This window comes from Syngnathus floridae, chromosome 1 (genome assembly GCF_059516105.1).
Source record: "Syngnathus floridae isolate MCC-2025c chromosome 1, RoL_Sflo_1.0, whole genome shotgun sequence".
NCBI lineage: Eukaryota > Metazoa > Chordata > Actinopteri > Syngnathiformes > Syngnathidae > Syngnathus > Syngnathus floridae.
Window position 1 is genome coordinate 12,484,181 of NC_142413.1, and position 23,018 is coordinate 12,507,198.

General features: G+C 40.4%; 1 protein-coding gene across 4 annotated transcripts; it reads right to left on the bottom strand.

Moving 5' to 3' along the window:
- mtus1a (microtubule associated tumor suppressor 1a) lies at nt 1-22,936 on the bottom strand. Of its 4 annotated transcripts, none has more exons than XM_088370085.1 (15): nt 22,787-22,936; nt 15,277-17,615; nt 14,856-15,054; nt 13,546-13,791; nt 13,120-13,218; nt 12,489-12,602; nt 8,782-8,990; nt 5,021-5,087; nt 2,417-2,631; nt 2,162-2,267; nt 1,983-2,056; nt 1,814-1,906; nt 1,372-1,488; nt 1,172-1,269; nt 1-973 (listed from the first exon to the last, which is right to left on the bottom strand). In XM_088370085.1, the coding sequence occupies exons 2-15, from the start codon at nt 17,581-17,583 to the stop codon at nt 745-747; spliced, it is 4,173 nt and encodes a 1,390-aa protein (XP_088226211.1). In that variant the 5' UTR covers nt 17,584-17,615; nt 22,787-22,936; the 3' UTR covers nt 1-744. The 4 variants fall into 4 exon arrangements, with proteins under 4 accessions (XP_088226211.1, XP_088226212.1, XP_088226210.1 ...); XM_088370086.1 differs by having other exon boundaries at nt 13,546-13,788; nt 22,750-22,895; XM_088370084.1 differs by having other exon boundaries at nt 22,750-22,895.
- Between the last annotated feature and the right edge of the window lie 82 nt (nt 22,937-23,018).

Consider the following 23,018-nt stretch of genomic DNA (forward strand, 5'->3'; position numbering starts at 1 on the left):
TTTTGTGTTAAAAATATATTTTTATTAGTTTATTAATAGCATATTTCAAACAGTTCCAACTCGCCAAGAATCGAATTTAAACCCAAATTCTATATAGGAGACATTTCCAAAACAACATGCTGAAGCAAAGCCTCTCCTTGCCAACAGACCCCAGTTTTAAAGCTATATGAGGATGATTCCTTCAGGGTGAGTGACGTTGGACAACACATCAAACACTCAGAATTGGGATTGGCCCTGTGGACCTGCCACAGTATCAGGCTAATGTCGTCTGGAAATTACTAGGTTTCATTCTACCAAGACAGTTGGGGGTCACACTTTTGACATATTTGTGACTAACCGTGCAGGAATCCACAGCCTCAATACTGTATAAATATGTGCATCAATGTGCATGCAATGCGCGAGTGCGGAGCATCCAAACAGGCAAACCACCAGTGGCTACAAAAAAATAATAATAATAATAAAAAAAAAAATTGCATTTTGTGATACTCAAGTCCTGAGTCTTTGTAACCTCACCCCTATTCCCATACCTCTGTAGACAGCCAAGAACAACATGGCCTTGGTTAAGTGCTCGTGTGCAGCATTTTAACAGTCTGTGTCTGTCTAAATCGTGTCACAATTCATCTGAAAAATATGATCCAACCCCCCACAGGCCGATAATGTTGCTTTGCCAATAGGTCAACAGAGTGACCTTTAAGATGGATAACTTGAGTCTGTTTGCTTCCTGGAAGCGGGGGGGAGCCATCGTTATCTGGGTGAGAGCGGGAAGGGTGAGCAGGCTCCAGGGCTGGGAGGTGACTGTAGGCTGAAGGAATGGGATGGAGATGCAGAGGTAGGGGACGCCTTCTGTGGGCTGCTTGGTTCCCCGTTGTGGAGTTTCCAGAGCAGTTCTTCATTCTCCATCGACAAATGCTTGTTCACCTTGGACTCCTTCTGAAGGGATTCTTGCAGCACAGCCTGCTCAGCAAGCAATTGCCTGCAATTTACAAATACATCAGCTTAAACAACCTGCAAAAACACACCTCCACCAATCAAAACAGAAAATGAATGATTATAGATGACCTGAGCAATTTGAAACGCGAAATCCCGTAGAGTGCTGATTTAAAATGAGCAAGTTCCTAGGGCAGCAAATATGATCTCCTATGCGCGAGGAAGAAGATTGTCCACAACTTACTTTGAGAGCATAGAGTATCTCTCCATGCGAGCTTTGAGGTCCTCGTTCTCCTGCTGGACCTTCTTAAGGCTTTCGTCTAACTTCACATTTTTCTCAAGCTGGCAGACAAAACGTGAACAATGCAATGCTTGACAGCACGACAATTTTAATTCTTGGATAACAGGTTGTATAACATGCCTTGTTTCTATTCTAGAACTTACCAGTTCATCAATTTTAATCATCATCTTCTCCTGTTGGTGAAGTTGTTTGTTTTTGATATCCAGCACCACCTTGAGGCTTTCCAGCTCTTGCTCCAGATACACAGTGTGTGAGTCCTTCTGCAGGGAAAGAACAAGAATTTTCAGGGCACTTTTGGAACGTTAGAATAAGATCCCAGTAAAGCAACAGCAACACGCATATTGTAAATAATAAAAAAAACAACTTGAGCACTCTTAATAAGGTTCCCTTAATTACATGGTTGACTGCTGAGTGGGTTCTGAATCAATACTGATTTAACACTGCACTTCGAACAAATTTGAAAGGGCAGTGTATTCGGAGAATTGGTATTGGGCCCAATTCAGATCATGATGCCAACCATTTAGGGAAATAAATGAATGGCTTGGTTTATGATTGGCATAAACATCACGATGCACAAAGCAGTACCTGTCCCTCCAAAAGCTCTCTCCGCTTATTCTCTTCTGACGTTAGCCGTTTGAGCAGGTCAGCGTTTTCCTGAGTCAGCACTTGAATCTGTGACTGCAGAAAAAGGCGGGGTTTCTTTAAAATATGGTATCACATACATTCGTATTGGGAGAAAAACTGTCCAACTTACAATGAGTGCCACTTCTGAATCCTTCAAACTTTCATCCAATGATTCCAGTTGCTGGGTGTGCAATTTCTTGAGCTCTGAAGAAGTTATGGTATAAGATGGAAGAAAACAATTCAACTCCCCTCACTCACTCAACTCAACACACCTCAACTCAACACACCTCACCTCACCCACTCACTTACCTTCCAGTGACTGTTCATGTTGTTGTTTAACACATTGCAGCTGTTCTTCATGGCTCCGCTCTAATTCCAGCTTCAGAGTGTCATGACTTCCTTCAAGTTGTTCCATCTTTTGGTGAGAGATGGGTAACTGTTCAATTATTAGCTCATCCCTATTACTAAAAAGTTGTTCATTTATTCACTATTTATTATGAAAGTTTTTGCATTTAGTCACTGGAACCCTATTGGCTCAAGATACATTTGGTGTAGGGGACAAACCTGCGTTTGTAGCAGAGCTTTGTACTTGTCTGCCTCGCCCTGGTAACTGAGGTGGACCTTGTCCCACTCAGCCTGGTAGAAGGCCTGCAGTCTCTGCTCCGTCTCTTCCAGGTCCTTCTGGTGCTGCTTCTGCAGTCTCCGCATTGCACTCTCCAGAGCATCCTGCAAGTCCTGCTTCTCCTTTTCCAGCCGTTCGGATGAATTGACTGAGCACTCTGCAAAATGTAAAGTGCGTTTAGTACTCCTAGCCCGACGAGGTTACGTAGCTGTAAAATGTGAACCTGGTTACCTTAGAAAGGTTGTCAGAATTGTGTACATAAACAACTTCAGAATGGGGCCCTTAGAAAATTTGTTTAGGATGACAAAGATGGCACTACTTTTTAATGAGTGTCAAAGAAACACAAGGGTAGCGCTGCCTACACTGGACGACAGAATATCTGCCAACTACGGCAAAGTTATTTATGGCCAGAGGTTACATGTTTTCACATTGTGAAAACTGGACCATGGGTTAAAAGATTTCAGCTGGGGCTCTTTTACCTTTTGAAAAACATTTAAGCAGAGGCATTAGCTCAGCTTCTGTCGACTAGTCAAACTGTCTCAAACACAAGCTGCTCAAGGGTAGTTGTTATTAGTGAGTAAATCTACAATGCAGCTTTCATCAAAGGTGACATATGGACCAATTCATCCCACTGACATTCACCGAATCATCAGAAACAACAACGATGTCTGAGAGTCTGATAGTTTAAACTGTATGTTAAGACAGTGGAAGAGAACATGACCGCAAAAGCGTGAAGCAGCACCCTCGACAGAGTGGAATTACGGCAGCAGATCCAGGAGCAGAGGCAAAGCCAATACTGGGACCAGCTATCAGGCTCTGGCATGCAGAGGCCAAGAAAGTGCATTCCGCAACCATGTGCAACTGTGATCTGGTCATATGAGCCTTTAGTCCAATTCCGCCCATGGAAACAAACACCATTTGGCTCATATAGTGTCTACAGGCCTGCTTTATGCCAGAACTAAAGTTAGATGCTCTGGCCCACAGTCTGACATGGGATGGACTTTTGGGAGTAACGGATGCAGATCGTGTAGCATAATTAGGGATGTATGGCACTGTCAATATCACAGGACTGGCTGACACATCAATGGATTCCTTTAGGAAGAATGTAAATCCGGCGACAGAAAGTTGACGGGAACACTCAAAAACAGTTGTTTCTACAGTGAATGTACCAAGGTCAACTTGAGGTTAGGGTATCTGAAGGACCATTCAACAAAAGAATGTGTTAGAACAGTGCTTAGAATTTAATAGCAGTCATGTGGAAGTCGAGAGGCACTTTAAACAAGGTGTGTGTGTGTCTGCATCACATGAGGATAAGATCAAGTTAATGCAAATTGATCATTTATATATAATAATAATTATTAAGTGGACAGGAAACTATATCTAGAATTTTGGCTGTTCATTTTCCAAATATGAATGGCTCACTGAATAGAGAAATACTGTCATTACTCCACTACCTTTGGATCACTCACAGTTTCCTTTGATTAGTGCTACTGTTCCACTTGGCTTCAATAGTGTTTTTGTTATTCTTTTCAATCTTCAAGCTACTCAGAGTCACTATTACCCGATCACCTCATACATATAGTTCCTTGATGACAAGCAATAAAGGCTTAGTCAAACACTGATGATGAGGGAGCCCCGCGGCAACATACACACATCTTAGAACAGGTATAACTTCAAAATACTGTAGTTCCTTGACACCTCTTAAGTTGCTATGAAGCGGAGCTTTGACGCCATTTGGAATTTATAAGAGCAGCAAAACCGAGTTTTTTAGTGACTCTTAGCTGAATGCAGTTTCTGCAGAAAAAAAATTTGAATAGGAAAATAGGCAAATTCACTAACTACATATAGCTGGTTAAAGTAAACACTTAATTTTCTCACTTTATTTGTTTAATAAACAAAAAGTTCATTTTATTGACGATTGATTCGGTAAATCATTTTGGAGATCTGCGTGATGCTTTGCACAGAGGGCACATTTTGTTAAAAACAAGATTCAAGCATAACAAACAAAGTGACGAAATTCATTAATAAAAGATGGTACGGATAATGAATGTAATCATTGATAAGTGGGTATTTTTGAGATGACCCTACTACTTGGGGTGTAAATGAAAATTGCATTGAATCAGAAATTTGTTTTGATTTAATCAAACCAAATTTTTACCATTATAAAATAGACCATCCTTTAAGTGTCGTGAAATACATACCAGATCATCCCTTATGAGAAATGCACGAGGTAATAATCAGTATGAAACTATTCAATGTCGTTAATTACTAATTGTTCCTTTGAATTTAATTAACTTTAGTCGGTTGGGCTTTGGAAATCTTGGAATTGGCTTTGGAATTGGTCCGCTTCAAAATGTGCTGCTCTTGAATCCTAGCGTACCCCATGCACCAAGATACATATGTATTGAATCATCTTTTATCTGAGAGATGCACAGCCATTGATGACTGATGGGTGTTAGTTATGAAACATGAAACCAAGTATGAGACAAGTGCCATACATACTATATATGCGTACAATCCCAAGTGCATGGCCCGGACCATCTTACCTAACTCTCCTCGGAGGTTGACCAACTGCTGAGAGAGTTCTTGGCACTGCCCCGTGGCTTCATCACGCTACACAGAAATAAGAACAGATCCAACATATTAAAATCAAAGCAACAGGCCAAATATATGGAAAAAAAGTGACAGAATTTAGATTGTCAAATTAATAATACCATAATGCAACCTATTATTGATAAGTAGAGAAAGTACACTAACATGAAAAGACACAAATGTCATTCAAATGTTTAACGAATGCAGTTACAAAGCCAGGATATTAGCAAGAACAAATATAGGACTGCAATATAACCGCAGGTGCTGATGAAAGTAAACATCAGGAATAAGGCAAATAAAAGTTAAACTTGTTAGTCTACTCTTGTTCGGTGTTAGCTCATCATTTTTGCTGACATAGTTGCTTTACTTCAACACTTGCTGCAGTGTTCTTCAAGGTTTCTATTTGACACAACTTAAGAAACAATTCCTTAATTATGATACTAGACAACACGTGACATCATGAATGGTCATAAATGTAAATGTTAAAAGACACAAGAGCAAAGGCGAGTCAAACGTCACTCTTCAATATAAAACCAACACAAAAGCCTGCCCACTGCCATTTACAACAGTACCTACAAATTGAGTGTCAGTGTAAGTTACCTGCTTTGCAGCACAGGGAGCTGTGACGCACACTCTGCTGCCTGTACAACCCATGACAGCCTTTGATCCCCTGCCCCGCACTGGGGTTTGGACCCACTAAGTAAGCCAGGACAAACAGCGGTCCAGGTGGGCGCACCACCTCCACTTACATCGTCCTGGATTACAAGATGCTTCTCCAGCTGAGCTAACTGACTGCTAAGTGCAGTGCAGTAATAAAAAAAACACACACTCACACAAAGGGGCAGGCTTCCAAAAGAAGAACAGGCTCCTCCCTACTGAGGTGAGGTCACTTTAAGACAGCAGCACATGCAAGCAGTCAGAATGGAGAAACCAGATCATTTGTAAATATGATGGAACAGCCTTTAAGATGGGAAGTGACCTTTCCACAGGGACATGGGGAGAGCCTTCATCCCGACCATCCCCCATTCTCATCCAAGGCAGCATTAAGTCATCCACTAAACCTCCGCACCACTCCCTCCTGAGGACCTCATGCTCACAATTCCACTGGTACACACCCTTTTCCGACAGTGACAGATCAGATTTCCAGTTTCACTTTTAAGCAAATAATCTCAGGCAACAATGATCTGTAACTTGTGGATCAAACTCAAACAGGTCAAGGACTTAGAAGCCAGTTCTCAACCATCTGACTGGATGAGAAAATGTCTTCACAGTGAACTTAAACATGATATATCTTAAGAGAACGGTGCATTTGTTTCCTCCGATGCACACAGAAAAAAACTTGTGAGTGCTGCGAGTGAAGCAATTGTGTGTTTCTGTACAGAAGCATCTTGTATCCCATATTTTTAGTAAACCACTACACAAAACATCATCAACCTACCAACAACAATCCAGTTTCTTTCTACCGGTAGGTTATTTGCGTGTGCCTGCTGGTTTCATAGCCAGTCCACTACATTTTATCTCACAATCCAAATTTAACAGAAGATAAGAAACAAAGTGCAGTGCTGGCTGGCTAAGTGGCATGGTCACTCGCTCATTTGACCATATCAAGGCAACAGCTGAGGGCATTCTCACACTGTGATGGTAAGAGCCATCTATTCTTGGGCCTTTGAACGACTATACTCTCCACTGGGCACTACCAACACACAACAGATAAAGGTATCCTTAGCTTCACAATACTGCACATGGAATTTTCAGTAATTACTCCAACAACTCTACATTTTTCTATTGGAGCTGATGAACACTGTCACTTCCAGGCATAAGGAACCGATGAGGGGATCAGTGATTGGGACAAAAGCATCAGCGGGACATTACAACACAGGGATGTTCAACAACTACCGTAATTTCTGGACTATAAGCCGCTACTTTTTGCTCAAGTTTTGAACACTGGGGCTTGTCGTCCTGTGCGGTGTATCTATGGATTTTTTGTGATTTTTGTGATGACTTGATCACTTTTACACACTCGTAAAACGGCTGTGGACCGCTGTTGTGCGGCACCGCTTTGCTGGGCGGAGGGATATGTGACACGGTCACTGGGGAGAAGAGTGGTGTGATGATTGCATGTCCATCCGCCAGGCAAATAGTGCCGTATAATTCACACAAAGAAGAGACAGAACGAGATCAAGACGGACATTACTGAAGAAAGGAAGCTTTAATACACAAACCCTCATTATGGGGGACAAAAGAAATGCATATGATGCCACTTTTCAGCTAAAGGCAGTTGATTTGGTTCTTAACGTAGGAACTACAGCTGCTCATGCTCATTGTAGAGGTTTCTTCCGGTCACTAGGGGAAACTGGGCTATTGTTGATGACATCTTGTTGCGTCACCCATTATTTATTTCCTGGTCACGTCTACTCTGGAGCTATACGTGTAGCCCGCTAGTTTAATGTAACTTATCTCTTTGTGCATGAATAAAATTAGCATGAACAGACCTTCATTATGTTAAATGCTTGAAGAAATGCATAAAAGCGACAACAAAAGAGAGACTGAGAGAGTGTGCGGCAAAGTATCAAGTATTCCAATTGGACACTGGGGAGGAAGACTTCGATGGTTTCAGTGCACAAGAGGAACATGAAGACGACGGCTCTCAGTGACTTTTACTGGTATTTTGTTTAACCAGCCCTGTTAGTGCTGTGCTACCATGTTGCTGCTTAGTTTCCGCCGCGTTTCGGTGACTTTTACCGGTATGTTTTTGTTATCCAGCCCTATTAGTGCTGTTACTTCCGTGTTGCTGCGGTATTACTGCCGTGCCACAGGCAGTGTTTGGAAAGAAATGTTATAGTATGTTATTAAAACTTTGAAAAGCCTTTCTGTGCATCGTCTTTCTTTGTAAATAACTCGCGTGCAAATGCGACTTTTAGTACGGTGCAGCTCATTTATGAAATAACAATTTCCTACAATTTTTGCTGATGCAGGTTATAATCAGGTGCGGCTGGCTTATAGTCCAGAAATTATGGTATATGATCAAAATGGCAAATAATTTACTGCAAGCATTTAATTCTTAGCACATAAATAGCCACCATTCGGTTTCTTAATTTATTTTTATGAATAAAAAAAAAAATCCCTCAAACAAGTCCAACAATTGAGCATGTTAAAGAAATAAAAGTAAAATCCAATATGTAACCCGCGATTATGACAGTCTACTTTCCCAAAGCATAATTTTGTTTTGACAGTTATAAAATAAGGAACAAGACTTGAGCTGTATCCTGATGGGAGAAGCTTGTTTATAATGTAGTGGCAAACAATCCCCAGAGGAATTTGGTTTCTGGAAACTAATCACATGACACTGCTTGACACACCATATTCAAACATTCTTTAAATGTGTTTGAAGATCCATGTTTAAACTGCGGAGCGCATAAATATTTGCACAAAGAAATAGCATTTGGGTTGCATTATTATTGGCATCTATGAATGCCACGTTAGGTTCTAATTCCAGCATTGCAGCAATAAATAACCGATTTCTGTACGTACTGAGGACTAAACTATCAAAACCTTTTTCCTTCAGTGTTTTCCCACTTAACGTTATAAAAAAAAAAGTATGAAACTAAACAAAAACAGTTGGGATTAAATATGGCTGTTATTCTTAAAACAAGTGCACATTTATTTTGGTTTAATTGTGAAAAAAAACTTCAAATCCCAAAACAAATGATCCTACCTCAGACAGAATGTGCTGTAAGACGATAGTGACAGCTTGAAATCTGCAGTTAGAGGCCGCAAGCAGTCCCCCAAGATTCTGGATCCTCTGGTCATTTCTGTCATCCCGTGGGAGACTGGGTGGCACCACATCTGGAGGTCCTTGATTCTTTTTTGCCTGGGATGTTGACACTTGCTGCTGGGACGAAGTCTTGGGCTTGTTCTTTTCCACTGTAAAAGAATACGCATCAATAGTTGAGACAATGTTCATGATCAACATCAATCTTCCTTCCATAACCACAGTACAGCATATGGTCCGATAATACCATACCAGCCTCAACTCGATACTGTCAAGTTGTGGATGGTTCCACCGCCCACAGATGTTCTGACTATTCCCAGTGCTGCTTCATAGATAGCGCGGCATAAAAATGGATCGTCTAAATACAATTAGTTTTCCATTTCCCAATTCAATAGCGAGCGCTGTGGACCTGGTGACAGAGGGCAGCTTGTTCTGCTAGTGCAGTTTCCTAGATTCCCAGAATCCAGCAAACAAGCAACCTTTGTTTATCATTAACATCTGTGATAAAGATGTCGTCTTTATCGTCTTTGGGTTTGTACTATCATTAACATCTGTGATAGTAAAAAAACAACATGCTTGCATCATTAGACTAACAAATAGAATCATTATGTACAGGTATAATAAAATATAAATAATTTCCCACCTACAAGAAAACATGTTTTACAATGGCCGGTTCACCAAAGGGGAGCATACAGTGATGCAGTGTTGCGTAACATGGCGATGAGGTTAAATTGAAACATATCTGGAATACCAGCTTTCAGTGAGTGCAATTTAATGAACCAAGAGGGTCTAGTGGGAGTACTTAGAGGATTGTCAGTCCACTCAAGCAGTAAATAGACACATTAGCACCAATTAGTGGTGGAGGTAACATCACAGTAATATTACATTTAGGTGGTAAAAAAGTCATTCCTTAAATTTTTGTACCATCTTTACAATTACTGGGTCCAGTAATGTGTGAGACTACCAAGGCCAAAAGACAACATTAGACAAAGCAGGTTGAATCTCTCCATCAATAGATATTTTTGCTTTTAGTATTACACTTTCCTGATCTACTGCATCTCATTTTGTTATTAATTGTACTTAATCTACAATCTGTTTGACCAATCATACTTCATGATAATAGGACCACAAATTGGCAATATAAAACTTGTCTTTCCCATGTGTGCAAGTTACTTTGAGTACGTTGCTAATTTTATGGTGTACATTCTGTGATTATATATTGACTGGATCAAATATTAGTTCCAATATTTCTATTTTAAAAAAAAATCTGGGATAGGCTCCAGCAGCCCTGTGACAGCGGTTGAGAAAATGGATGGATGTACATTTATTCATACTGGTCTGATCTCATTCCTCAACTAAGCACAGGAGGGAAAAAAAATGAAGGAACATTATTATGCACTATTCTGAGTCAATGCTGAAATCAGACCAAACAAAATGCCTAACCAAAAGGCCTTAAACCATAAAACACAACACAAGATTGTTCTTTTTGCAAATTAGTCAAACATGGCAGGCTAGCAGAATTTTAATGATTTTTTTATGTATAATATTACACAATACCTGGATAAACAGGTAAAGTTAATAGTGGAGCAGATTAAAAGTTGATGGATAACAAGCGTTCACTTGATGAACAGGATGTGATCTTTATAATTCTTGTCAGCAAACCTGTGGGTTTATCTGAACGAGATTGCCCTCTGCTGTATGCACAAGAACCATCACTTTCAAACATGAGCGTTTAACATTAACCAATGTTTGTATGCAGTGAGGTTTTGCTGTGCAGTTTGATAAGGAGATGAAAGATGGTCACATTTTTCAAATCAAGCTAAATTCAACAACTCTATACCTCATAAGGGTCTCTTTAAGATAATATAAACACACAGAGGTAAAGTTATGTAACTCAAGGGACTTTCAAGAAATAATTAAAATGTGCAAAATGTTGGAGACTGCTCCTCTTGCTCTGACCATAGATCTCAAAGGAAAAACAAACATCTATTGTAAAAAAAAAAAAAACATCCAAGTAGATTTTAGAACAGTAGTTTTGTAGGCATGTAAGGAGATATCACAGCATAGAACTGGTGATGAGTTGTGCTGTTTATCGCATCACTGAGTTCTTTGTTAGCACAGTGATAGAGAATTCAGTTCACGCTCATTTTCATTGACATTATTCGAACGCTCCATTTGTTAACTACAGTGCCATATTTGTCAGGTAAATTATTGTAGTAGTTATATTTGATTAATACCATTGGAATTGGAATATCCGATGAGACTAAAATTCCTTTAAATTTTCAAAATTAAAAATAGCATTCAAAGCATTAAACTTTTATGGGAACCAAAACTAGTTTCCCAACATAACTGATCTGTCACGGTGAGGCTTCATGTAGAGTCCAAAATAACCTTGGTACATTTCAGGCTGAAACAGGATAAGTGGGTCTCTCTATGTGGCCAATATGAAAGGTCCTTCTTCTTTTTGCCTTTCTTGATCATTTACACCCAAATTTAAAAACAAAGAATGGAAATGATAGCTACTGCATAGTGAAACCAATCTAACGTTCTAATCTTACTTGAATTCAGCGGTATACTGGGTGAAATTATAGTCACTGCTGTAGTTAAATGAAAGCCGAACCTCCTGCTTAAGAGACAAGTAAACAGCCATGCTAAACATAGAGGCACACTTTTTGAAACACAGGCCAAGTACTGTAAATAACAAAACGTTTTAACTCAGAGACCATATGGTCAAGTCAATTTCAATATAACAAAATGAGGTGACTAACCTGCTTGGAAAACCACCGCATTTTTCCAGCATCCTGACAGCAGGTGAATGTTTCTTAGTAGGCCTTTTGCTGTCAGACGCACGTGGATGTTTGAAGGTGAGAGCTTTGGAGACCATAACATCTCGCAATAGTAAAAGAACGCCACCGTATACATATACTCAAGTATTTGGCAAAAAATAAATTCAATGTTAAAATCTCAGTTAGAAAGCCAAAAAAATGATCCGAGGCAAGAGGCGCCCCCACACTCCCAAAAAACACTGCCAATGGGACATAATAGACAGAAAAAAGTAAAAGCCCTCAGAGGTCACCATGGTACAGCATCTATGTAGGCATTCTGCTAGTTTCCATAGGCCTTGTAAACCTTAATCCTGCAGGTCAAAGTAGGCTTCAGTCATCAGCCAAAACACCAGCAGCACTTACATAACACGATGGTGGAAGTGCTGTAGCGGGGGCAAGATGCTCGAGCAGGAAGGTGGGTGGGGTGGGATCATAGGGTGGAGAGTGGCGATGGGAGGGGTTAGCAGGAATATTGCAGCCAATGAGAATTGTAGCTCGCTTTCCGTGCTTTCACAATGTTACTCTATTTCTGCCTCAAATTGAGATGAGCAGAGATGACAGGCCAGCTCTCTGCAATGCTGTCACTGTTAACTGAACTGAAAGCAGTGCAGCTGAGATACTGACATAGCTGTCCCCAGTACTGACTGTGCAACATTCTCAAGTTCAAAAAGAGGGGGCTGAAGGTTATTTTAGCAAAACACCCTAAAACGCAGTGTCACGTCCGTGGAAGAGAAAAGATTTCTAACTCCTCCCCCCAAGAAAATAGATTTATATCTAGATTAGTAATTTCTCACTGCACTCACCTATGTTAGTGGCGACACTTACCTGGTTTACTTGGTGTTAAACCAACAAATCTCGAAGACGCAGTTCTTTTGAGAGGACCCGGAGAGGAAGTAGAAGCTCCTTTGTAGGTACTAGAAGGTTTATTTATGGGCACAACTGTTGTAGACACCAAAACACACAGATACAAAAAACATTTTAGATGATGGATCTAATAGATCTTTATCTTTGATGCTGTTTGTGTGTCAATAGTAAAAAGTTACATTGGGATATGGTGAAACGTTTAAAAAAAAAAAAATAAAAAAAAAATCGGATCATAATGATACAATAATAAATAATAAATAAATAAAATCAAAGCTAATACAAGTTTATTCTCGGACGGGCAATACTGTGCACCAACGTGAGATAAATAAATAAATAAATAAATATATAATCAACGCTAAAAAAAGTTCATTCTTTGACGGGTTATATTGTGCACACCAATGTGAGTTTAACGCAATGAATGTGGACATTCGTGCTAATCACTTTAAAAGCATGCATAATTCTTGCCGTTTGATTAAAGTAGCAATATCCGAACACCTTGAGTTTTGGCAGTCATCTGTGAGAATTTGTTGAGTTGCGACGCATTCCAACATGCACATGGATACACCGTTTGTGTAAATGGGTGCGATCTTACTTGGCCCAGTACACCTTTCATGGGTTGGCATCCATCTTGCTTTCGTTGGAACAGCTTTAACAGGGGTTTGTTTATGTTCAGTGCCAGTTACCCTAGAAACTGTCAGACAAGCATGGATAAGCAGTTGAAAACTGAAAACCGCCATGTGACAAAATAAAAAGAAGCCATCGTGATACAACAGACTGACATTGAATTAGAGGTCAGCTTTTTACATCTTTTTTTTAACAGGCCAGCAATTTCTTTAGAATGAGTCTTTAGAATGTCCTCAGTCTCGCTCGTTCAGTGAATTCTATCATTCCATTCTAAGTGAGGTCCTTAACGTCACTTTAAAAATAAATAAAAATCCTCACCCTTCAAAATAATTAACAAAAGCATCATTTTATACTACAAGAATCACATACTAACATCTCCAATGTATTACCTTACCTTGTGTACTTGCTGCACCTACATTCTGATCACTGTAAATGTGTTCTCTCTTAAGGCTCCTGTATGTCAGCGAGGCCTTTAAGTAGACGGGTGGTAGACGAGAAGTAGGAGTAGGGGGAGGACCACTAAAAGAGGAACGTATGGGAGTTGCAAGAGGTTGGGATATATTCAACTTGGTCTTGACATGTGCTGCAGGGGCTGGTTCAAGGGATGCTTTTCCTGTTGCCCAATTCCTGTGACTCCCTGCTATGACATGAAATGGGGAAAGTGGTTAGGATGGACACTACACTAGGTGGTACGTTTCGCAGGAGTCAAAGGCAACATTTCTGAAAAAACATGTATTACTTAATACTGTTTTTGTTTATCACTTATTGAAAAACAATTAATTATTTTTTTAAATACCCATACTCCAAAAATTAGTTAAGGCACCACTGCAGTCAAAATGAAACATTAAAAACAAAACAATGCTACCTCATGAAGATTAAGTTTCCATGTGAACAGCAGTGCGGAACTTAGATTCCCGCCCTTTCCTTTGTTTTTCCAAACACCAAACGACTTCCCATCACAGGAAAACTTTTTCCTTCCCCATGACTGCTGATTGGTTAAAATGATGAGCAACGGAAAACTAATAGGCTGTTTAGACTCACGAGATGACAAGACCTCAGACATGAGAAAGGGCTGTTTCCCAGAATACACACTGGTAAATGTCACCTAACAGAGAAGCTGCTAAACATTTGAAAATATTGTGACCACGTTAAAGGCATTACAGACGATCTTTCCGACAGCTCAGAAACCAGAGCCTATTTGTCAGTTTTTGAATACAGTGATCCCTTGCTATTCCGCGGTTCGTCTTTTGCCGCCTCAGTGCATCGCGGGTTTTTAAAAATATTAAATATTGCGGATATTTCGGTGCGTTGCGGCTTTTTGCGGCGTCACTTGGCACGCAGGGCTTCATTTGCCCATATGACTTCACGACACAATTAGCCGGTAGAGGATAATTGCTGACAGCTAAATAATTTAACATTTGTTTTACTGTACTTGTATTAATCAAAAAATACTATACAGTAATTTGAAGCCATTTGATAGTATGGAAAATACATTTTGAACACTTAAATAATTTAAAACAATTTATCATGTATCATTTGCATGTTGTGTAGCATGCGTAAGGTGCGTTGTGACGTAATTCGTGCTGATTGGAATCGCTGAGGGAATTGTGAGCAAAATAGGAAACGGTTCCAAGGAATTGGTAACGTGGAAACCGGTTCTTGACGCATTTCCCATCCGTATTTGCAATGTTGTTGTTTTTTTACCTGCAATCCTATTCTTCTTTGACTGTGCGGTGCCCACAGCCAAATTATCTCCTGGTCGCTGCCCGATAGACTTCGTCGCAGGTCTGGGACTGGCAATGGAAGGCTGCGGAAGATATGTCCCTTGTCGTTGGTTTGGGGATGTCTGTCCTTGCCTTCTGCTCTTTTCCAATGTGGCTGAACCCTTCCTTCCAGATTCTGTCTGCAAAGATATTGGTGCAAGATTCCTGTCTTTTAATTTTTCCGCTGAGCCTAATACATTGGACAAACAGACAAACTAGTTTCAAATAGATCACATTCAAATCTGTTCAAGTCTAGACCACTTGCAACTCCTACAGAAAAGTACCTTTAATATAGAGGTAAACAGTTCTTTGGAAAACATGGCTCACTAATTTTCATAATCATACAATAAACATTTACTCACCACTCGGTAGACGTTATTAACCTCTGTAGGACTTGTGTTTGCAGCAGCTCTTTTGGAAGCCTCAGTCTGTAAGGCCAGTTTGCTACAGGAAGAGTTGTTTAGGGTCGCAGGTTTTGCTTGTTTCTCATGTCTTGGAATTGTAATGGTACTTGAGGACATAGAAATTGTTTTCCTTTGCTTGGATGGTTCCGATGAAGACGAAGTCTCCGATGAACATCGAGGCCTTGTGTTGACTGGACGCAAAGCTGAGACTGACCTGACCTCAATTTTGGATGACATGTTTTTCTTCGGAGTTAGTTTCTGATCGTTCCGGAAACTTTTAGCAGGGGATTTTTGAGGGGATAATAAACAGAAAGTTTGGTTGCCAGTGGACTGAGCTGGGGAGTGCTCTACTTGGCGTAAAGGAGGACTTGCGTTTGCAGCAGCTCTTTTGGAAGCCTCAGTCTGTAAGGGCAGTTTGCTTCGAGAAGAGTTGTTTAGGGTCGCTGATTTTGTTTGTTTCTCACGTCTTTGAATTGTAATGGTACTTGGGGACATAGAAATTGTTTTCTTTTGTTTGGACGGTTGCGATGAAGAAGACAAAGTCTCAGATGAACATCGAGGCCTTGTGTTGACTGGACGCAAAGCTGAGACTGACCTGACCTCAATTTTGGATGACACGCTTTTCTTTGGAGTTGGTTTCTGATCTTTCTGGAAACTTTTAGCAGGGGATTTTTGGGGAGATGATAAACAGAAAGTTTGGTTGACAACGGACTGAGCTGGGGAGTGCTCTACTTGGCATAAAGCAGTTTGCTCCATGTCTGTGCTAGCCTTGCTGCATTGAGCTACAGGAGCAGATTTAATTCCTGTCGTGGATATGCTACTATTGCAAGTTCCAATACTCTCAGGTGACGGTTTGATTGTTAAATTCAGGTGAGGGGCCCCTGGAATTACTTGTCTCTGAGCACTGTTTGCTCTTTTAGTAGCAAGAGGAACAAATACAATGCGATTCCTTAATTTAGTTGGACTAATCTTGCTAGTTCCTCTAGGACGTTCATCGCATTTACTGAGCAAATTTTTTTGCGGTTGTTCACGCTGCGGGGATGACTCTGACAACATGGATTCCTGCACAGTTGTCACAACTTGAGAATTTATCATGCTCGAGTTTGACTTGGGCCAATTCATCTCAATTTTCTTCATTTTTCTGGCAGATGGAGATCGTTCCACAGCATGTTTTGCAGGCTTGGCAGATGCCTCCTGCTGTTCATTCGAGAATAAAATGGGACTGCCTGCATATTCGGGACAATATTTTAAAAGGGAAGCAGGCATTTGGCTCCCAATGTTTTGTATTGGTGTAGAAGTCTGGTTACACTTATCCATGTCCTGTTTAGTTGACAGAGAAGGCTCAAAGGAAATACAATTTTCCAGGGGTAAGGCTCCAGGCAAATGTGCCAATGCCTCTGATTCAACACAGGCTAACCATTTTTTATGATCTGGAGATTCTTCACACACAAAGGTCGTCTGAAGACCCCTATGATTTTCATCTGGCGTAACGCTCGATATGGGCAAACGTGTATGGTCTTCCTCAGCAGTGAACTCACAGTTTTTAGACATTGTGAAAATCATGCCAATGTATGGATGCTCTGAGTTCTCAGTATTTTTTTCACACAAAACAGGCAAGGCAGGTGTCGTCAGTATATTTGAGTCATTATGCAATGCTGCATGCCCAGCAGATGGTGAAGTGGAAGACTCATCAAGGGATGAAAATACCAAGAAGGTCTGGTCTGTCAAACAAAAGCTGTTGCTCCTTAAAACCATTTCACCAGAGCTCATGGAGCAGGTATCATCCTCAGTCGATCTTCTCTGAGAGGTTTGACATGAACTCAGTTTGCCGTCTGCAATAAAGTCAGTCACAATACTGTCACTTCCATTCTTCTTGGAACCATTACAAGTGTGGGACTGCTTTGTAGCTTGATAGTTTTGCGCGCTTGAGCTGGTATTGGAGAAATCAACATGGCCACTGAAAGGAGTGGGGAAGCATGTTTGGTCCAGGCTCATGATTGTGTTACAGAATGATCTATCCTCTCGCGGGGAAGTGTTTTCCAAGTTATTTACAAATGAACTTTCATTTTGGAAGTGATATAGCATGTTAGTGTCAGATGAACTGCTGGCTTCTCCATCGCTGTGATTAGCAATACTACTGGAAGAGTCCGGTGAAAGAGACAGGGACACATTGTTGTAAGGTCTTTCAGCAGGAAGACAAATATGTACGTTTTTGTGTGGTCCAACAAATTCATTGTATGACAAGTTAATCGTTGAATTAGACATGGAGGGGTTCCGCCACCGTGATATCTTCACATCTGTAGATGAGGAAAAAAAAAAGTCACTCCTGATGATATTCTAAATGTCCATGACTGCAAAGTCCCACAATTTCTTCTCTTCATTTATTATATATTATTGATAGTTGTGAAATAATCTGGCATATAACTTTGCAAAACAATTGTAAGCATTCTTCCTAATAAGAATTGCGTACACCCCAGGTTGATGAATAACAACGGTGCCGTGTCAGTGGAAATTCAGCAACTTGTGTGTCAAAGACGAAGGGAGAGGAGGAAAATGTATCCACAGCACAGAGCTTGATAACACAAGCTAGGGTAGGGTTAGCAGAGAGCTGGAACAGGTGAAAAAGGCCATAGTTAGGAGCAGAAGAGCAGTGTTCCTATTATCTTAAGCATGTTGTAGGTAGGAAGAGAAATGGAATAGGACTGATTTTGTATACACAACACACAACCTGCGTGCAAAATAAGAACATTTCTACCCATGTATCACCAAATGGGGCACTTTGTGATATGCAGTGCCAACAGGGAGCAGTTGGGGAAACACTTACAAAGGTTGAGGCATGCACCAGAACGGAGAGGAATTAAAATTAGCTGAAGAACGGCAGAATATATGCGCACGCATAGGGGGGTGGTGTGGGGAGGGGAGGGGAAAGAGTCAAATTACAGGGAGAAGAGCTCGCCAGCGTGGGGGACTTTAAATAGCAGAGAAGTTTCAGGTGCAGCATGTGATAAGAAAGTCTCTATGAGGAGAAAAGATACAATTTATAAAAGTGGTGAGGTCTGCCATGTTGCATCAATTTTGAGATAGTTGCATTGAAAAGATGACACGAGGCAGTGATGAAGGTAGCAAGGTCTACCATGTTGCGTCGGTTTTGAGATAGTGGCACTGCAAAACTGACACAAGGCAGTGATGAAGGTGGCGAAGATGATTATAAGGTTCTCGTAATAAAAGTGACCAATGTGTGGAATGGAATGAGCTCAACACGCTGCGTTGCGACAGCCAGAAACAATGATGGCAGAAAAGCTCCAAAGTTTGACTACGTTTCGCGAAGAAGGACGAGAATAGAGCGCAATGCAATAGTTGCAATGTTGAAATTGCAACAGAGGGAGGAAATGCTTCTAATATCCAAAGGCATTTGTACACGCAGCATGCCATTAGTTTAACGAAACGTCACGTTTAATCCAATGCAGAGGGACAGTCAACAACCTAACACGAGCAGCAACATTAGCCCAAGCTCGACGTGCAGGTTTACTGCAGGTAATTAACTATGCTTTTCGTGCTAGCTCTATTTCTATCATTTATAATTTTGTTATAGACTATTTTATCATTATCTGTTTTTCAAAACATTTCTGATTTGGTAAGACTTCACTCTAAATTTTGTAGAGTTTCTATTGCTAAAATGTTGACAATGTTATTGTTACTGAACATACTTGACACAGAATATTTAACTTTGTATTTTGGTCTAGACTATTTTATTATTTAATTTTCAAAATTTCCATCCATCCATCTTCTGTACCCTTGTCCCCACGGGGGTCGTGGGCGTGCTGGAGCCTACCCCAGCAGTCATCAGGCAGTAGGCGGGGGACACCCTGAACTGGTTGCCAGCCAATCGCAGGGCACACAGAGACAAACAACCATTCGCACTCACACTTAGGGACAATTTGGAGTGCTATTTTCAAAACTGTTTTTACTTAATTTTTTAAGACTTCACTCTGTTTGTAATGTCATATTTACAAAGTTGCAATATATATAAAACAAACTATAATCGTTTATGTGCCACTTCTTCCCCCCAAATGATAATTGACACAAGAATCAATAAAGTATTAAGTCATTAAACGGAATAGAAATCATACAAATCTTAATTCCCATCCCTCGTGTTGACCCCTACCAGGACAAACAAAAAAGAGTGACGATTGTAAAATGATGCTTGTGGTTTCAAAACATTTGCTTGCACTCATCAACGTCCACCATTGTAACAGTAGCTGGATGAATAAATTATTCATGACTTTTCATTGTGGAGGGCATCAAATCACCAGTCAAGTTGAAGCCTTCAGGTAGGCAGACTGACATTGTGCACTTAATTAAGTTTCAACTACAGTTTAAGTGAATTTAAAAATTTCTTGGTGTAGCATGTTTCACTGAGATTTTCTTTTCATTCATTCTTTCATTAGCAACTCAAATTCATGTCTGTGGAAATGCTGCTCTTGATGAATGAACCAAGTTTTGGTGCAGTGCAGGGATTCTTAGAGCAACAAAATCGGGGAAACCTATTGACCGTTGAGGGACTCAACAAACAGCAGGGAAAAGATAACTTCATCTGACCCTGCAATTATTGTCTTTGTTTGATATTACTCAAGCTAAAAAATTCACAGTAAACACGAACTAGAAAGAAACACTCCTAAATATATAGATTAATCATGTCTCATCACCAAATTATAGTGTGACGTAATGGATCAGTGTGCACATGACCAAGGCTCAAGTTCAACCAAGGAATATTCACACAAGTTAACAGGCAATACGTGTTACGAGGACACACCATAAAAAATGAACAGAGAAAAGAGTACTAGCTACGCCGCTGAGTGTGTCATAAAAAAAAAAAAAAAAAAGGATTATAATTCAAATCATGCTTTTGTTTGATCTTTGCTAGGGGCCTGTAATTCTTGGACTTTATCCCTGCATTAAGAAACAAAAGGACAGGGCACACATTCTGCTTATTTGATCTAGTAGGCTCATGTTAAAATGCAAATAAATCCTGACATTATTTATGGGCAAATTAAATATTATGATTCACAATACCTTGGAAAAATAAACACGTCCAGATGCAGCTCCTTCCTCGCTCGTGTTGTCAACTGTGCAAAGCTAATGTCACAACTTGGGTTAAGGTGGCCTGTGTACTCCTCCTTAGCACTTCTCTTTTTGAGGGCCTGTGGTCAAACGTGACGTTGCTTACAACTCAAGTATTAAGGGTCAAAGACTGTGCCCAGATCCAAGTTAACCAAGAAATGAACACCTTAACCCATCCCTGCTGAGCTCAGTGCAGGGGGAGTGGCCTCAGATGCCAGGCTTAGATGGTATTCACTGTTGCTAAGCAGCCAGAGTCTCTTATGAGGTAAAGGATCAGGAAGAGGATTGGAATGCAGTGTCACGGAGGAATACTGCACGATCCTAAAGTCTAGACGCAAAGTAGGTTTAAGTAAACCTTCTCGTACTCCCTCTGTCAAGACACCAAATGATCGTCACTGACAACGTCTCTGGGCACATACAGTATCCTATGTGAACACATACGACTTGACACTTGATCCCAACGCTACAGCAGCAGTGTGACACCAGAGTCTAAGACACCTGAAACACTTGCTATTTTCGCTTAATCTATTTGTTATGGTAGGACACTTGACAAGTTGACAACCACTTGTACAAGTAAAAGGCAAAACATTCTCACTAAAAATTGTTTGTTCATCCAATATGTTGTTCCATGCTAAACTGGCAAGTAGTAGAACAATCGATTAAACAACAAGCGTCCTTTAGCTAAATGTTATCAGGCATGGAGAAATTTGAGGTGCGAGTCCAGGCACTAATAACTACTAACAAAGACACAGAAAACAACAGCATGTATCATCATCTTCATGTAAATGTTCTCTTACAGCTCTTCAGGCCGCTAATCGACAGCGATGTTTGTGGCTCGCAACCTCCTTGGTTTGTTTGATTTTTAGGAGTCGAAAGAAACCTTTCACCCCCGACTAATACAGCCAACAATGACTCATGCACAAGACATGACCAATGTCAAATCGTGCTACGTTAATGAGGCTTGACTTTGAATATGTCCGCCGGCAATGCATTATGGGAGATGCAGAAAGGTGCAAATCCCTCTTAGAAACTTTGGAAACAGTGGATGAGATATGACAGGACAACAAAACAGCCATCCTTAACGACTACGATCCCTACACTATTGAAACATCCAAAAACGGGCAGAAATAAAACAAGACTATTTCACTTACTGACTCATAATTGTCGTCAGCTTGTCTTACTTTAGCTAAAAGAGCATTGGCTTTCCCTTAAGGCTAGACAGAAGTTATGTTGGGCTGCTATTCAGGACAGAATCTGACATTTTCTGGCGTACGTATACCTTGGCAACAATCACCCAATATCGAACGTAAAATGTACACAAAGCTCAAACTCTAAAACCCTGGCCATCTTTTGTACCCCCTACTTGTATTATTGCAATCAAACAATGCACAGTAATTCACCATCTCTTGACGATGGCTATCACATTTATCTAGTCCCTCAATAAGCACCCAAAGGAAACGACGTCGGTCTTCATGCAGCATGACGGACACAGATGTGTGATGTCACTAAAACTAGCAGTTAACAACATTGAGTGCCTGGACATCACTGCCTGTCTTGACTTGACATTTTCACACTAGCATGATAATTTAAACAAATATTTTGAGCAACAAAAGTCATTTTATTTTGGATGTCCCACTGTACGCCAATTGGGTGTTTGCAATCTGGAGGCAATACCAGTACATAAAAATAGCCTAAAAGATTTTTGATGAAATCTTAAAAGTTTACAAAGGCATTAATTTGTAATACTATAATATAAACACTGCATGGCACTAGTAGAACTAGTATGTGAAAGCCACTGAATGAGCAGAGTATGTATGAATCCTGTTGGGATTATTCACCAATAAGTTAATTTAAAATCACCTGTTTCCGAAAGTTAATTCAAAAATCACCTGTTTCCGACTGCCAAACATACAGAATGGACGGATTATCCTCCAACAAGTGGTCTCTATGTATAGATCAGGATTTAAGTATAGGGTGCCGACAAATACCTGGTAAATTCTTTCTTAAATTCCCACTGCTGGCATAAATCATGCTAAGATAAGGCTACATAAACACTATTTAACTTTATCTAAATGCTTGGTAGTTAATGTTACAAATGGTAACGATCGACTGTTTACAATATAGATTTTAAAATAACCTAAAGCGTTACATACAACTCGCCAGTGAGAGAAATAAATTTGACGCCACCAATACGGCATCAGTTGTTCAATTATTCGAAATAGTTTGCAAAATAAAATTACAAATAAATAACAGACGCACAAAATTAAATAACAAATAAATAACAGAGGTGCAAAATGGGCGTTTGAGTACCTGTCACCGGCAGCGTGAAAAAACACCGGGAGCGCACCTTGTATCGTGACTTCTTATTCCCGCAGATAGACAACTTCACAATGCCTCAGACATGTCAGGAGTGTGTGACTTCGGCCCCTATTTCCGCAATGGGGTTGGTCGTGTAATTTGCACAGGTGTGACCCTTGCTTTTTACCTGCGTGAACTTTGACCGCCACCTCCGCACCCACCCTCCATTTATGACATGACAATACAATCGCTTTACCTCAGTTACGTCGATTAAAAAACTA